The 17204-nt window shown below is 33.5% G+C and overlaps 2 protein-coding genes across 3 annotated transcripts; one reads left to right on the top strand and one right to left on the bottom strand.

Moving 5' to 3' along the window:
* Window positions 1–3831: 3831 nt before the first annotated feature.
* Window positions 3832–6717, bottom strand: RpS6 (ribosomal protein S6). The gene is made up of 5 exons (XM_018550224.1): window positions 6643–6717; window positions 5739–5943; window positions 4914–5059; window positions 4280–4480; window positions 3832–4083 (listed from the first exon to the last, which is right to left on the bottom strand). Exons 1-5 carry the CDS (start codon window positions 6646–6648, stop codon window positions 3886–3888), a joined length of 756 nt encoding a protein of 251 aa, XP_018405726.1. The 5' UTR covers window positions 6649–6717; the 3' UTR covers window positions 3832–3885.
* A 1678-nt stretch (window positions 6718–8395) lies between these two features.
* Impbeta11 (importin beta11) lies at window positions 8396–15585 on the top strand. 2 transcript variants are annotated; one of them, XM_018550242.1, is made up of 18 exons: window positions 8396–8749; window positions 9192–9323; window positions 10211–10311; window positions 10417–10530; window positions 10660–11066; window positions 11185–11448; window positions 11526–11681; window positions 11811–11851; window positions 11963–12145; window positions 12348–12459; window positions 12539–12759; window positions 12831–12995; window positions 13636–13828; window positions 14032–14269; window positions 14335–14431; window positions 14504–14763; window positions 15112–15253; window positions 15328–15585. In XM_018550242.1, the coding sequence occupies exons 2-18, from the start codon at window positions 9201–9203 to the stop codon at window positions 15430–15432; spliced, it is 2922 nt and encodes a 973-aa protein (XP_018405744.1). In that variant the 5' UTR covers window positions 8396–8749; window positions 9192–9200; the 3' UTR covers window positions 15433–15585. The 2 variants fall into 2 exon arrangements, with proteins under 2 accessions (XP_018405744.1, XP_018405745.1); XM_018550243.1 differs by lacking the exon at window positions 11185–11448 and having other exon boundaries at window positions 8398–8749.
* Window positions 15586–17204: the final 1619 nt, after the last annotated feature.

The raw sequence follows: 17204 nt of genomic DNA, 5'->3' as shown, positions 1-17204 counted from the left end.
TGTGTGTGTGTGTGTGTGTGTGCGCGCGCGAAGTTATCTGCGCTTGACTCCTAGTATCTATTTCTCTCTGAGTTTGTATAGAATACAAAATTGTTTAAAGTATTATTACATTTGATCCCTATTTACTTTTGTACATATTTATAAATTTCTTAACATATTACAATTATTTTATATCAAATCCGACATTTTAAAAATGTCCAATAATAATATTACATAAAAAATAAAAAATAATATTACGGAAAAAAAACGGAAATACTAAAATCACAAAAATTTATAAACAAATACAAAAGTATTTAAGATAACTTCTTTTTAATGATAACGATACTTTAATTTTATTCTTAAGTTTTTATATTTTTACTCTTTCCATTTGTGTAGTTATTATTATTATAAGATGTTTTTTAAATGTATCTATATAACTACAAAAAAAGTATCCTTAGGAAAGTTTGTTAGCTTCAAAAGTGAATATATGTATGCAGTATGATAAATTTTATTAATATAAGTGGTAAAATTTTGAATATAGTACAATTTTGAACAAAATTAATAATTTAAATACAATTTTCGATGTTTAATTTTAATAACTCTCTCATTATGTGGAGGACACTAAAGGTCAATAGGAAAAAATCAAATTTGAATTTTAAAAATTAAATTCAAATCTTATTTCGTTCAGAACTGTTTTATGTTCGAAAATGTACTATTTTATTTTAAAAAGCAATTCTATATGTAAATAGAAGATACTAAAAGAGACATACTTGATGCATTCAGTTGACAAATGTTTGCTCTTTGTTGAGACAATGGATTTTTCGGCTGATTGAGATGATTTTTGCGACATTGGTTGCAAAGACGATGTGCTTTTCGTAAAATTTTTTGGTGATCTCCAAACTCGCTGATTAAAAATAGGATTCTTTTGAAGAATACCCCTTTTCCGGATAATCGCATCGCTATTCACAACTGTACCAACATGTTGTGTGGCTTCGGACTTTTGTAAATCAGTATGACATGTGCGGTCAACATTAACGTGCTTGTTTTGAGTTCCGGCTTTTCTAAACATCCAAGTTTTTCGCGTGCGTTTGCGATTCGTCGTGACATTTACACTTTGTGACTGTACTTGCATTTCTGTGCAATCTTTGTTCGAAAAGTCGTCAGGTTTTTCTTCAGATTCGGATTTGCAATGAAGATCTTTGACCTTACAATGCGAGTCTGCTGGCTTCTCTTTGTCACTCAAATGCAACTGAAACTTATGTGCAACGTCTGTGATTGCATGAGTTTCAGAAGCGACCTGGGTGTCATTCAAATTATCTCTTCCTACACAATTCGTTCCATCCTGAGAAGAATCATGCAAATTTTTGATGCAAGATTCCAACTCATTAATGATTTGCATTCCTGTGCAATCTTTGTTCGAAAAGTCGTCAGATTTTTCTTCAGATTCGGATTTGCAATGAAGATCTTCGACCTTACAACGCGAGTCCGCTGGCTTCTCTTTGTCACTCAAATGCAACTGAAACTTATGTGCAACGTCTGTGATTGCATGAGCTTCAAAAGCGTCCTGGGTGTCATTTGAATTATCTCTTCCTGCACAATTCGTTCCATCCTGAGAAGAATCATGCAAATTGAAATTTTTAATGCAAGATTCCAACTCATTGATGATTTTTGTCTGTTTGCCACGAAGAGTCGCTAATTTAACTGGACTAGCAACGCAATTTTTTAGATTGTGGGATACATCTTTGATCATATCGCCTTGAAATGAAATTAACGAATTCTCCAACTGACAGGTTGTCCCTGTTAACTTGTCAGCAGGGAGAAAAATGGATGCACGACGGTCCACCTGTTGCTTGAGGATCATTATTAGCATCTGCATACTTCTGCTCTGCTTTGTGATATTGCTTCGTTTTTTGCAGATTCCGTTCAATTTAGGAATGACGGTTCTTTGTGACTTCTTTGATTCATTTATATTCTTTACCGATGACAACTTCAATTTCAGCGGCGTCCGTGTCTTCATCAAGGAGGATTGCGTGTGGTTAGCAAAATGCGGCAGAGTATGCGTTTTGCTCATGGTTATCTTGGATTTCGGCATTTTTTTATCTGAAAAAAGAACTGTAGAACAAAGATTGTTATAACATTAGATTTTTTTAAATCACACTCTTTTATTTTTCTGTATATATATTTATATTAAAATGCACTGTTAAATGTTATTGCTTCAGTTTTGACAAGAGTTTTTGTTTTATTCTTTTTCTAAGAATGTATACTGATTTTATATATATTTTGTAAGTGTAAAAAAAATAGTACAACTTAATTGTCAGGTTATGAATTAGTAATATTTATCTTAAATTATTGAAAAATATTTATGAGAACTATAATGATAATTAGATGCAATTATATACAGCTCATAATTTTTATAAATAGAACACAGAAGTTATAATATTATAAGAACATCATCTGACCTTATTTGTTACTTATAAATACATTTATAAGACAAATAACATTATAACGTCCTATATCACTATAACTTGATTTTAACTCTGTTTATTAAATATTTATTTATTTTATTAAATGAGAATACCAAAACGTTATGTGGGTATTTTCAACGCTCATAACCTAGATTTTTAAACTTCAGTGTAAACCTTTTTATTGTTCCAATTATAGAAAAATCTGCAAAAATTCTAACATACTTGTGAAAGCTTCGACAATGAGAGTTTTTACTATCACAGAAGTCGGATTGTATTTTACTTATTTTTTAAGATTTCCATTTAAGTATCTATTAGAATTCACAATAAAAAATCGACTGTATTCTTAAACATTTCTAATGGACAGTTAAATTAACAATTATATGCATATATGATTTACTTATTTAATATTTATTTTATTAATATTATCACATTCTATATTAATTTTATTGAAATGAAGTTTTTATAGATACTATACATATTAAAAATAATGTTATGTATTAACACTGAAGATACAATTTTCTAAATTGTTCTTAAAAAAAATAGATTCTATCGAAGGATTAAGGATACCGATAAACAGATTAGGAATTTGAAAAGGAAATAAGTGGACAAAAGAGGAGAAAACAAGGAGTATACGTACGTTTCTATAAGTTCACTGGTTATAATATATAGGTTTTGATCCTGAAACAGAAGGATTCACGATCGTACCTTGATACTTATGGAAGGATTTGCTATATCCTGAGAAGACATACGAGAAAAACGTATAAATCTGCTCTGGAAATGACAAAAGCTAACTCATGATTACATTATGCACTGTAATCCCGTAATTTGACAATAAACGGATTCAGAAACGTCTAGTTTTAAACAGCCGAAGGCAGACTGTCGTTTGTTTATTACGTTAATCGTTAAGCTTCGTGGGAGTCACACGATACGCGATACGCTGAATACGTATCGTCCTTTATCGATCGACCAATTGGCAGAGAGCAAAATAAATATAGGATAAAAATATTTTGCATTAAAAAAATACTTTATTAGAAATGGAAAAAAATTATCGTTTTTCTACTTTTACTATAAAAAGCTATATTATTATAAAGGCTATTCGTAAACCTCGATGATACCACTGATTGTGATAAGATGGTAATTCTAATTTCTAATTTATGAAAAAATAACTCAAAAACGTAGAATAACATTTTTTCATAATAGCTTTTTTTTTTCGAAAAAATCGACTTTAAATAATATTCGCCACAAATATTCGTTGTAAATAGTTTTAATTGATAAATTTAAAAAAGTATCAAAAACGTCCGTAAAAATGTATTTCGGAGAATAGAATTATGTATTGAAAACGTAATTGTGTACAGACAGTAATTGAAATAAAAGAGAAGACCATAGGTAGTCGAAATTTTTTTTTTATTGATGTGCAAATACATTTCAGGATTCAATCAATTTACTGTTGCGCGGCTGGTGCCGTTTGCGTCGACGATTTGGATTCGCGTAAAGAAGCGCTACGCCTTCGTTTTAATTCTTCTTGGCGTCTGTTCTTCGCTTCTTTCTGCCGTTGCGCTAGCAACTTCGCGTACTCGGCCGCTTGCTCCTTGCGAGCCAAACAGCGCTTCTTCTTCAACGCCAATCTGTGTCTTTTTCTCTGTAAACATTTTTTAAGTTTTGAATATATTAGAGTGTTTTAGAGTATGTTTTAGAATATATTAGAATATAAAAAAAAAAAATCTAAATTTGAACGTATTGATGTAACTTAGAGGCAAATAATCTAACTTAATTTCAATATAATATTAAAATATATCTCTCAATATCTCTATGCACATTCTTCTGTAATTACATACTTGAAGGACAATAGGAGTGATTAAACGTTGAATCTTCGGTGCCTTAAATCGTTCCTTTTTCCCTTCTTTTTGGATCGGTCGTTTTACTACAAACTGCCGAACATCATCCTTCTTCGATAGATTGAACAGTTTGCGAATTTTGCTCGCTCTTTTCGGCCCCAAACGACGCGGTACATTCATATCAGTTAAACCCGGGATTTCCTGTAATTCATATTATTATAAGAAATCTGTCATCTATTAAGTTGACTAATTAGGTCGTTAACCTAATGTCCAAGTCTGGATTCATACGTATATTCATAGAAATATGAGACCTACAGTTTAAGGCCAAGATTACATCTGTCGTATGACAAATTTTTGGTGGGATTAAATCAAGATCTACAAGTTGCGAGTCAATTGCACCGAGCGCAAAGAACTATATAATAAAATATTTTTGTAAAAATTTAGAAAAAATAAATAACTAAAAACATGTTTCGTTCGTACACTGAGAAAAAGTACAAATGATGTAGCAGTTCCTCAAATCAAAAAACGAATTTTATCTCCCATGCGTATGATTGTATCTCAAGAAAATTGAATATTTCAAATATACCCTGAACAGCATGGGTTTTTGGTATCTGAAAAAAATATAATCATTTACTTGTTTGCCTTTCCTGATGATGACAAGTGCCAATACAGACAAATTGGAATCTACAATGCAACCACGAACGGATTTGCGCTTGCGCTCACCATCTCGTCGTGGTCTATAGCAAGAATGTCCTTTGGAAAGCAATAAACGTACACGTCCTGTGCAAATAATATATTATAAGAAATTTCTTGGTACTTAGTCAGGACTTTGATTAAAAATTACACAAATGAGTAAATTTCAAATATTTGTAATTGCATGCGTCAACACCTATGGTGCTTTCCAGCGAGAAACAGAATATTTTCCAGCAAGGATACAATGTAACACAGTAAATTATATCATTGTTACTTGTTAACATTAAACAGGGAATGAACTGCATCATACAGTAAGTATGATTCACATGTTGCAAAGATTTTGAAACATTGTTAAATTGGTCAATTTGTAACATTCTCTCTTATTATTGGTCAGTAAAGGTTTACAGTATTAAGAAAATCCCAAGTCCTTGATAGAAAATGTTCACAATATAATACAGGTCATTCCTGTTTCATCTTTGTTGGCAAAAAATTAGAATATAATTATTCATTGTGTTAGACTGAATTATTTGTCTCTTGCTAGAAGTACTCTTATAAATTCGCTTAATTATGTAATTTTCAAATTGTGTGATACAAAATTAAATTCGAAAATGTAGACAAAAAATTCCAAAAGTGTTCTTAAATGTTTTTTTATAGATTCGACAAAATAGTAAAATAATAATAGATTGAATATAAATAAAGTTTAGCAAACAATCCTTTTTATACATATTAATTAATTTTATCATGTAAAAATGTCTCATGAACTCACCATTTGTCAGGACACCCTGTTTCATAGGGAAACCTTGCTTGTCATTACCACCAGAGATACGAACAACATAGCCTTTCCATTCATCTCCTAGTGCATCAGCCTCAACCTCAGCACCCATACGCTTCTCATAGAAGATTCTGAGCTTGTGCTCATCCGAAATTTCGAACAGCTTCTGACATCCTGTTGCAGGATATGACACGTTCAACTGCAATAAGCAAATACAAAATTAGAAGAGTTGTATACAATATATCTAATATCCATTTCCACCAGTGGATTCATTTTAATCTTGGTCCTACTTATTCATATTTTTCTAGTTTTAAGAATTAGGAAAAGATGAAATGTAAGGCTGTATTCCATTGCACGCATAATGAGTATGCTATACCATTTTATTCTTGTTTAACACTCTGTAAAGAAGGATAAAACGATACACCCTGCATTATGCATGCAACAGAACGCAGCCTGATTTGGATTGAGAGAGAATAATAAAAATTGGAACTGAAAGGGTACTCTGGATAATTGGTATAAATTGATAAAACTGAGCCTCAAACTTCTAAATTAAGGTTAAATTAAAGGTTAGGGTTTTCCTTCTACAGACTACAACAACAAATTAAGTGAAAAAAAGAGAACAATTTCTTTATACAATGTCAGTTGCGCAAGTTACAAATTGAAACAACAAAAGACACTTCTTAATCGCGTGATGTAGCAATTAATCCGGCGTAATATCAGCATGCTTCACCTGAAACACCAGACGCCGACACTTATTTACGGCCGATGGTACATGCAGATAAACACAGCCTCAACGAAAATGCAAATATGGTCGCGACATCAGTATTTTGGCGCATCAAGAAAGATCTGTATTTCACACGTGAGACGAGTGATTTCTGAGATATTCATGGATTCTTACCTTCATTGTAACACGATATAAACGCTGCCACAAGCCATGGACAAGAAAGGACGAACTCCAAACGTGTTGACGATGGTGCTGCCACAGGCGGACACGTGTTACTTGCGCTGCGCAAAGTGTGACGCGCTTGTTGTGCACCGGATATCCGCTCCAGTGGGGCGGGACAAGGATTCGAACTGGGCCATGGTCCGATTCATGCTCGCAACGCTTGAAAATCGGGCGAGTCTTTTAATTCATCGATTGATCAATCGCATTGTACGCAGACACAATTTTGTTCCGTAAAAGCTGCATTTGCACATAATGCGATTGATCAATCGATGAATTGAAAAACTCGTCCATCATTTTGTCCTTGTTTGTCGAATATTAAACAAAGCCATGAGCGTGTGAGCGCGAAGCGGCTCTGGTGGGTTCGGGAAAGTCTCGAAAACGGATGCAAAATCCGGAAATGCACATGAGGTTTCTCTCAGTTTTTCTTGGTTTCTCGCAATGAGAAACATGCGAGTTCATTTTGTGTTGTGTGTTGTCTAATCTTATCTACTTCTTAATTTCATATATTATATTAATATATAGTTCTGATTATTGCTATCTATAGTGACTGTTGCTTGATAATATTCAGTAGATTCGAACATACATCGAACAATAATTATAAAAGTATATCGACGAGGTACTATTATAAAAGACCGTTAATCTTGGGTTAATTTTCGTCCATAAGAAAAAGGACCTCAGGAGGAGATAATCGGAAAACGCTGACATTATTACTATATTATCAGTTTCTTTAATCACTTAAATATTAACAGGAACGTGAACTCCCGTAAGAATAATAATTAATTAAACCCATAAATTATAGATTTCTTTAATTAATACAATAAGACAAGAAAGTAACGTAACAAGGTCGTAGAAGTCAACCGCAAGTGTAAGTAATCCTGTAAGAACGTCGGTCTTTATAATAGTATCTCGTCGGTGGTTACAATAATAACCAGTCTGTTTTTATAGTTAAATTTAGTATACACTACACACTTAAAGTAAAGTAGATATATATATGTTTGATATTTGGCAAAAGTAACAAGGAAAGTTCCAGTGCAGTTTAATGCAGTATAAAAACATACCTATTATGTAAAATATATAATACAAGAGAAAATTATTAGTTCTTACAGAAATCTAATAATTTAATCCAGGAAATTATAATTTTATTATACCTATTATATTTGAACAACAGTACTTTTAATATCAGAGTAAGTATATAATAATTATTAATTATTACTCCGCCCAGTGTTAAATTTCTATAAGGGAGGAATTATTAAATAAAACGGTTGGCGCTTCCCATTGTGGTTTCGACGAAATACCTACAACTAAATTATCATCGATTAAGTAATCATCATTGACATGATTGATTTGAAATTGTTTTTAACATGATTTATTTTCCTCAATTACTCACATCAAACGAATCGATCGATTCTAGGCTAGTATTTATAATAGTCGAGTATATTTAAGTATCTATCTATTTATAACTGTATACTTAATAATAATATTTAAATTATATCTTTATATATGTACATATATAAGTATATGTAAGACATATATCAAGATGTTAATTGAGATGAATAAAGTAAGAACGAACCATGAATATCGTAGAGCTCTAGAGATATTGACAAGCTATCGCGAGTATCGGCCGCCGAGTTAATAATTAATTGTCGATTAAAGCTAACTAAAGTTTGATCGTCTTTTTATTTTTCCGCATGATACAAGAGGACGTACGCACGCGCGCGACAACTGTCATTATTGCGTGAGAGGAGAGTGGGAAAGAAAAAAAAAAAAGAGGAGTAAAACGAGAAGAGCGAGTCTCGCGCAAGACGAAGAAGCGGCGCGGCGACTGTCGGCTTGTCGGCCGGGAAGTGGAGGGAAAAGGAAAAGGAAAGGGAAACGTTGAGCTTCGAGTGGCTTCGAGAAGGTGCCGTCATCGACACGTACGCGGAACGTGTGTGCGAGGGATTGCCGGAGGATTTTCGTTATGTATCGATTTACTACATAAATACTCTACCTCGCGCGCAAAACGCAGCGGCAAATGGAGCACGCGGAATGAACGCCTACGACACCGGTTGCGAGACAGGTAATGAACGTTCCGTTTCCACCGCTTGCGGCTCGCGGCACACCGCGTTTCTCCCGTCTTGTACTTTCGTTCGACCTGTTCCGTCATTGCGGTTCTGTATAGGTTAGAGGGCATTTCGTTCACCGGAACGACCGTGACGACGACGGCAGTTTGCGAGCGATACGTGAAATGATGTAATGAGACTCGCGTGATCGCGATATTATTTCGCACGACGCATTCGGTTCGTTCATGCAGCATCGGTTGCCCTGCGACCACATGCTCGTTTATTCTCCAAGTGCTTTTCGGCGACCTGCATTGGATAAACTGTCTTCTCTATTTTTCTCGAGGCGAAACGACGCATGATGCAATTGCGCGACGTTAGATAATATCGCACGGGACGGAAATATTGTTAATGCGAGGATCGTGCCGGGGTGCTTATAATATCCGCTGATATTGTATACAGTAAGAAGACATGGAAGCCGCGGTGATAGAAGTCCTACGACAGGCGGTCAGTCAAGACCCCAATGTTTTAAAGTCTGCAGAGGAAACGCTTAAGCAATGGGAGACTCAGCAAGGATTTTATATAGCTTTATATGTAAGTGTCCTGTGTTGGACAGAAGAAAGTTTTTTTTGTGAACTTATAAGTCTATAAGTATTTTTTCTATTTTCCATGTACGTACTGGATTTATGGAACGTTACATGGAACAGGTTGCTTTCTATTTTTATATAAATAATACTGAGCCTAAAGTGATATGAGTTTATTTATACTCAGATAATGATATCATTACTTGCTTACTTTGATGACAAAGTTATCACTCAACGATACAGGTTTTAAAACCTGAAGATTCAATAAAATGATCTCAAGTTTTTTTTTTTGTACAGATTGCAGGTAAAAATTTAGTTGAATTTCACTTGTTAGAATAAAAAGCAATATGTATTTAATTAAGCTATGATGTAATAAATGAGAATTATTTGAATTTTGATGTAAATGGAAAGCACTTAACAGATAAATATACCTATGTATAAGATTGCCTTATGATTGGGTCTCTTCTTTGAACTGCACTAAAATTTTCTTTCAATTTATCAAATAATATATTTGCTCATTCGCTACAATAGTACATATATACAAGTAAAAATTATTATATTTATATTACTTATGTATATTGTATTATTACATATTTTTGCTTATACAAAAGAATGTAAATATAAAAAAGAAAGAATATATTTTTGTTTCTCTACAATCAGTTATTACTATAATAAAATTGTGTTTCAAAATTAAGATTTCAAAATTTTAATGATTTAAAATATTTATAATAAACTAGTTTGAAAAATGTTAATTTCTGAGTTGTAGCAAGTGAACAATGTATTTATATTTTATTTTAAATACAATCGGTGTATACTGGTTTAGCTACAAAGAATGAAGTATGGTTACATATTTTGTGATTTAAAAATCATGACTGATCACGGAAAAATTATTTTTAGAATGTTCTTTCAAATCATTCCTTGGCTATTGAAGTTAGATGGATGGCTGTAGTATATTTGAAGATCGGAGTTGAGAAATACTGGAGGAAAAATGCACCAAAGTAAGAAACTTTTTCATAGAACAGGGTGCATTGTGTTATGCACAAATCAGACATTATTGTACTGTGATGGCAGTATATATTTAATAATGCACGCCTTTATTTTAGCGCAATTGAAGACAATGAGAAGGAATTTTTGCGACAACATCTCCTCAGAAATTTTGACGAACCTATGAGTCCATTAGCTATACAATTAGCAGTCCTTATTGCCAAAATAGCAAGGTAATGAATATAATATATGTAATATATATAATAACATAATAAGTTATAGTGTAATATACTTAATTATTATACATAATATATGTAATAAATTAAAATACTTAATTTTTTATTCTATATTTGATTTTATAGGTATGATTGTCCTAGAGAATGGGGTACATTGGTACCAACATTATTGGAAGTTATAAGGCAAGAAAATTCTTTAGCGCAACGTCAGGCAGTATTAACACTGCATCATGTTGTTAAGGCTTTGGCGTCTCGACGCTTGGCTGACGGACAGAGGCTCTTCCGAGAATTGACTGCGACTATGTTTAATTTTATTCTAAACCTATGGAATACTTATACTGAATCCTTCCTGATTATGGCATCTAATGGAGCTGATGTCAATCAGACACAAGAAACCTTAGAAAAAGCACTTTTATTATTAAGAATACTTAGGCAACTGATCGTAAATGGTTTTTCCAAACCATCCGAATCTCAAGATGCCATGTTATTTCTGAAAGTTGTTTTCGAGCGTGCAAGGACTTGCCTTGAGTGCCGTTAGTATTTTTTTTTGTTTTAAAAACCAACTATTTAGGATTTTTCGAATATTTAAATTGAGTTTGATGTGGTATTGTAAAAGTGTATATGTTTTATTTATTTATTTTTTTTTTTTAGGAAAAACTTTAGCTTCTAGAGGAATGCAAGTGGATGTGTGCGAAAAGTTTATAATACATTTGACCAAAGTTTTAATAGGAGTCTTAGACATACATCCATTTTGTTATGTGGAACTTATACCAACTTCTCTAGAATTCTCCGTTTTTTACTGCTTTACAGAAGCTGGCCAAGCGTTAGCATTTGAAAAATTTATTATTCAGTGTCTAAATTTATTAAAGATCATTTTATTATCGACATATTACAGACCAGCTAAGATTATTGAAGGTATAGAAGCTGCATCATTCTTACTTGTCTACGTTTTGTATTACATATTAACAATTATTCTTTCTTTATTAAAACAGAGACGACAGATCCATTGGTTTTGAGGGCGTGCCAGTTGAAACAAGAATTTTTCACACCGGAAATATTAACGGAGATTTGCTCCAGGCTTGTCACGCATTACTTCCTTTTAACACCTACGGATCTTGAAATGTGGGATACTCAACCAGAAAATTTCGGTAAGCATGGTATTATGTATTCTATATAATATATTTTAAATCGTACTTAGTAATATATGTATTATATGATATGAAAATGTAATTAAATACAAATAAAACATAGAATCTGAAAGGTATTATTTGTTTTAGCTATTGATGATGGTGGAGAATCATGGAAATATAGTTTGAGGGTAAGTAATGACAATAATATAAAAAATATTAAAATATATAAATAATCTACAATGTATATAATGTAATAAAATAATAAATGTATTACAATGTAAATGTATATTATGTTGTAGCCTTGCACAGAATCTTTATTTTTGGCGATCTTCCATCACTATAGAGATATTCTTGCTTCAGTTTTGGTTGATTTGATGCGACAGCATCACCAGCTTGTTGATCCTAACAACTTGCACGCGATTTTAGTAAAAGATGCTGTCTATTGTGCGGTTGGTCTGGCTGCATTCGATTTGTACGACGAGGTAAGTGAACATTATTTCAAGAATTTAGGTCTATTCTTTTTAGTTAAAGTTTTTTACATTTTTCGTCTTTCTCCCTTTTCTCTTTATGTTGCGTTGGAGGGAAAAAGAGAAAAAATAAACCGTGCAAGAAGCTCAGTTAAAATACACAGGTCTATTTATATAAACGTTTATTTAATCTAGTTATTGTGTCATTACGTGGCAGGTAAACTTTGATCAATGGTTTTCGACGACTCTAAAAGAGGAATTAAAGGTTCGAAATAACAATTATAGAATTATCAGAAGACGTGTATGTTGGTTGATTGGTCAATGGACGAGTACGTTGAAAATTTTACTGAAAAGAAAGATTTGAAATGATTGTTTATTGTTTGTCATTTGCAAATTTATTGCTTGCAGATATCAAATTAAGTGAAGAATTAAGACCGGATTTATATAAGCTTATAATTGAAACGTTGAATCCAGAAGAGGATTTAGGAGTTCGTTTAGCAGCAAGCAATGCTCTGAAACAAGCAATCGATGATTTTCAATTCAATACTGAGAAGTTTTCTCCTTTCTTGGAGCCAATTTTTTCTCTACTTTTCTTACTTCTTAAAGAAGTAAACGAGTGCGATACAAAAGTATGTGGAAAATTAACATTTAAAAAAAAATATCTTTAGGTTATTTCTTATAAATATTTTTTTGCATTTAGATGCATGTGCTGTCCGTGCTATCTTTTATTATCGAGCGTGTTGGCAGTGAAATCAAACCACATGTTGGTACACTTAGCTCATATCTACCTGAACTTTGGCAGCAATCTGAAGTATATAATATGCTGAGGTGTGCCATAGTATCAACTCTGATACACTTGGAGAAGGTGAATATGCGATATATCATATTAAACCAATAGATTAATGCTATTAATAAATAATAAATACTCGAAAGGGGGCTAGCAGGAGTTAGTGCAGCAAATGAAAAATGTGTAATCTTAAAAATAAAACTTATTTTAATATTATATATCACATATATCAATACTTAAGTTAACAAACATTTTTTGTTTCGCTTCTGAGTCGTCTTATAAGTAAGTTGTATAGCTTTTTCATTATATAATTTTTTACATTGAAGATTACTGGAAGTGGAATAAAAATCGTTTGATAACTTAAATCTTGACATGTGTGATGTATAATATTAAAGTTTTATTTCTAAAATTGCTCTCTATCGCACTGACTCTTAAAACTCGTATTATATTGTACGAATTACTGATTACACCTGTTGTAGTCAATCACGATGCAGCGAATCTGGACTTGCTACATCGTGATGACAGAACCGAGCAAGAAGGAAATCTTAAACTGAAGACTAAACTTTGACTAGATTATTTAAATCTGCGAAAACAATATATACGAAAATCTCTTACAAAAATAATTTAAGAAGATTCTTTCAACATTGTCTTATTTTAAATCATTAGGAACTCTATTAGTTATATTGATATTGATTATGTTTTTCTAATGTATTAACAGGCTCTAGGTTCTGAAAGCGTCAATCTAGAGCCATTGGTGGTAGGCATTGTGGCTCTGAGTGTTGATGTCAATCAAGAAGGACACATTTATTTATTAGAAGATGGATTAGAGTTGTGGATTGCCTTATTAGAAAACACGCCTACTCCAACACCAGCTATAATGGACCTCTTCAAAAATATGCCAGCATTATTAGGTTAGTGATATAGGTTACGCTGTTAATAATTCCTATGCTATTAATAAACCTTATAAAATCGAGGTACGTGTCAAATTCGGGATCATCAACGTGCTCACAGATGAAACTATGCGTCATTTTACACTCAATATGTTAATGTGATTGTTAATGAGTTTTAATGGTTTATATATGATGACGTCAACTTTTTTCTCAATCGCTTTCAGATGAATCTACGGATAATTTGCGCTTATGTTTGTACATAATTCAAATGTACGTATTACTGAGCCCACAAGATTTTTTCACTCAGAGAAGTACGGTAATCATCGATTCGCTGAAAACACTTCTCAGTGATTTGCGTTCAGAAGGTAGAGTGATGGTGTTGAAATTATTCGAGATCTGTCTTAGAACTTCCCCTCAACAAGGTGCAGAATTGATAAAACCCGTTTTGCTAAAAATATTTGAGTAAGTAGATGCCTCTGAGAAATATCTCGGTTAGATATTTAGTTTAAAATATGATATGTTAATAGGAGTGTTTACTATGGGGACGAGTATTCGTCGGTCATGACTATGCAACTATCTGTTGTTGCGAGAGTTTTACTAGGTTCCCGTGATATTTTTGTACAGGTAAGAAAAATTCTATTTTTACCGCGATTTTTTAAATACAAATTAGTTTGATAATGAAGATCATTATTACAGATAATCAGCGATTTAGCACGGAGTATAGGAACCGAAACAAGAGAAGATGTTGTACTCGGAAAACTGATACACAGTTGGGTTAATGCAATGCCATTGGTGACCCAGATTGAAAGGCGCAAATTATTAGCCCTTGCACTCTGTTCTCTTCTCGGAGCGAATAGTCCACCCACTGTTCTCGAATATTTTCCGCAAATAATATTAAATATTGTCGAGACGCTTAACGATGTCACCAAGTTTGACGATATGGGATATCCTGTCGAGTAAGACTTGAAATTTTTTTTCTGCACATATTAATTGAGATAAGTCATAATATGAGATCAAATCTTTTTTAATAATGCATAATCAGTAGTTATAATATCGTAATACTTTAACATTTATTGAACAATTGTTATTTGAATTTCAAAAAAATTACAAAAAGGTATCTTTTTATAACTGTTTATTGACACATATTCCATAAATATATATTTATTGAATATTATAAGATCTTGATTATGAGATCATTCTTGATTATAAGATTTTTGATTATAAGAATCGTAAGAGTCTTATAAAAAGAAAACGGAAAAGTGAACTTTAAAATATGTATGCATAACAAAATAAAACTGTTCTAGTTCCTTGATGATTACTGATCAGCCCAGTCCTTCACAATATGAAGATGTAGATTATGATACCGAACATGCTCAACGACAGAAGAGACTTCTTTTTAATGATCCTGTACACAGTATATCTTTAAAAGATACGCTCCAAAGTCAGGTGAGAATTTCTCATAAATACGTTTTGGGTTTTTTAGACAGCTATCCAAAGACTAAATCTTTCGAAATTTTTAGCTGATCACGTTACGAAGTATAGTTGGGGATCATCAATTTGACCAATTGATGGCTACTGTCAACACTGAAATTGATGAACAACTGAAGGATTACATATCGTTGTAGGGATGAAACAAGATCAAAACGCAATGAAGGGTGTTTCAACAAATGCTACATAACGTATGCAGCTTTATAGCGCTCCACTGTAAAACGGTACTATTTTATTGTATATTACCATCTGTTTCATTGTATTAATTATAATAATAAAAGTAATCTTGGCCTTGTTTGTTTCTGAAGCTTATAATTTCTGATTCCTTGATGCAATGGAACAGTATTTTTCTATTTAAATATATGTGAGTGGAATTCAAATTTTTGTTTCACAGCGGTTTCTATCATTTGATTATTCATTGTTACAAATATATTTTAAATACACAATATTATATTTTTTAGTCGATAGAAGAAATTTATCGAAAATAGAGAAGAAAAAAGTTATTTTTGACAATAGATATAATTTCGAAATATAATTTTTGCGAATTTATTGTATCACCTCACGATTGTTTCATTTTGTATCCGTTTTTATTAATACAATTTAACTTTAATTTGCTGTATCTTTTTTTGATCTCTTAAACCAAAAAAAAGTAAGCTTTAAAAATTGGAAGCGAATATTAGTGATTTTTCAGGAGCAAATTATATTGATAAATAAAATCGTTTGCATCGATATCTCCACTGATAATCGGAGGTACATGCATCGATTTTTCTTGCGTATCGATATCTCCCCTCCCAATACTCGGCGCGATCCGATTTTATTCCTCCTCCGCCCTGCGAAATGACTCATTGCCGCGCCAGACGCGACGCCCGCGCTGTCTGGCGGTTGTGTGCAAAATCGTGAACAGCTGTCGTCCGTGTGGCCCGTGTCAAATCTTGGCAGGGGGTTATTCCGCGTGAGCGTGTTGGGCCTGTTCCTCCGGATTGTAGTACTGACGCTCGGCTGAGCTGTTCAGCGAAAGCTGTCTTCGCGGTGAGTCAAATCAAACTGAATACATCCATGTCGCGTACTTACTCGCGTGTCTGTCGTCGCCCAACTCCGGGTGTGTAACGCGTGTGTAATAAAGGGTGCTTTCCGGCAAGAGATACAGATGATGGTGTAAAGGTGACCCTACACGGTCAATAATACTGTCAGTGTTAACAAATACTGACATCATTACCGATCGTGTGCAGTTATTAATATGGATGACGTACATATATCCTGACTACGATTTGGATTTTGATTCCCGAGTATTAGTATCGCTTCGTTAAGACCCATGTCATAATATAATATATCACAGTACAATAGATAATGCACGTGAAATTGAAGTGAAATTTATAATCAACAATATTGATTGTGTAAGGTTGTAAAAATATTAAAAATTGGTGCATCGATCGTGTAGCTCACCTTAAGACAGTGAATCGTTACATCCTTGTTGTTTGTCAATGTTTAACAAGCTTGAAATAATCACCGTATTACATTATGCCTCTTGCTGGAAAACACGAAAAGCCGCGTATCGCAGCCTTGCTTCGATTACGGGTGCGTGCACGACGTTCGGCGCGCGCTCGATCGATTCGCGCTCGACGACGCTCGCCCGTGTATACTTTCTCGCGAACGAGAGCACCTGCCGGTCACGCATCGGCGATAAAACGGTACCGTCTTCGATCGAGCCGGCCCCCATCGACGACGGTGACATTTGCGTCCGCCCCGGTCGCCCGCAGGCCGGCTCGGCGGATTTTTGAATGATCGTGAATGAGCGTGGGCGTATCACGTGACCGATCGTAGCGTATAGCCTGCCACTCTGTCCTCGCGCACATCCCGTGTAGAAACCATTGATGACTTCCCTTGATCTGCGGCTGCAGCTGCGAGTCCG

The sequence above is a fragment of the Cyphomyrmex costatus genome, unplaced genomic scaffold (assembly GCF_001594065.2).
Source record: "Cyphomyrmex costatus isolate MS0001 unplaced genomic scaffold, Ccosl1.0 scaffold97, whole genome shotgun sequence".
Lineage (NCBI taxonomy): Eukaryota > Metazoa > Arthropoda > Insecta > Hymenoptera > Formicidae > Cyphomyrmex > Cyphomyrmex costatus.
The sequence above is the reverse complement of the archived record's forward strand: the minus strand, read 5'-3'. Positions and strand labels throughout refer to the sequence as shown.

What these genes read in the sequence shown, in the direction of transcription:
- RpS6 (XM_018550224.1), bottom strand. An exon ending in ACAGGGTGTCCTGACAAATG is followed by an intron (nt 5,060 to 5,738) that starts GTGAGTTCATGA and finishes TTATTTGCACAG; the next exon opens with GACGTGTACGTTTATTGCTT. An exon ending in TCATCAGGAAAGGCAAACAA is followed by an intron (nt 4,481 to 4,913) that starts GTAAATGATTAT and finishes TATGAATTACAG; the next exon opens with GAAATCCCGGGTTTAACTGA.
- Impbeta11 (XM_018550242.1), top strand. Translation starts at nt 9,201, where the DNA reads ATGGAAGCCGCGGTGATAGAAGTCCTACGACAGGCGGTCAGTCAAGAC. An exon ending in TGGAGGAAAAATGCACCAAA is followed by an intron (nt 10,312 to 10,416) that starts GTAAGAAACTTT and finishes CCTTTATTTTAG; the next exon opens with CGCAATTGAAGACAATGAGA. An exon ending in CATTCGATTTGTACGACGAG is followed by an intron (nt 12,146 to 12,347) that starts GTAAGTGAACAT and finishes ATTACGTGGCAG; the next exon opens with GTAAACTTTGATCAATGGTT.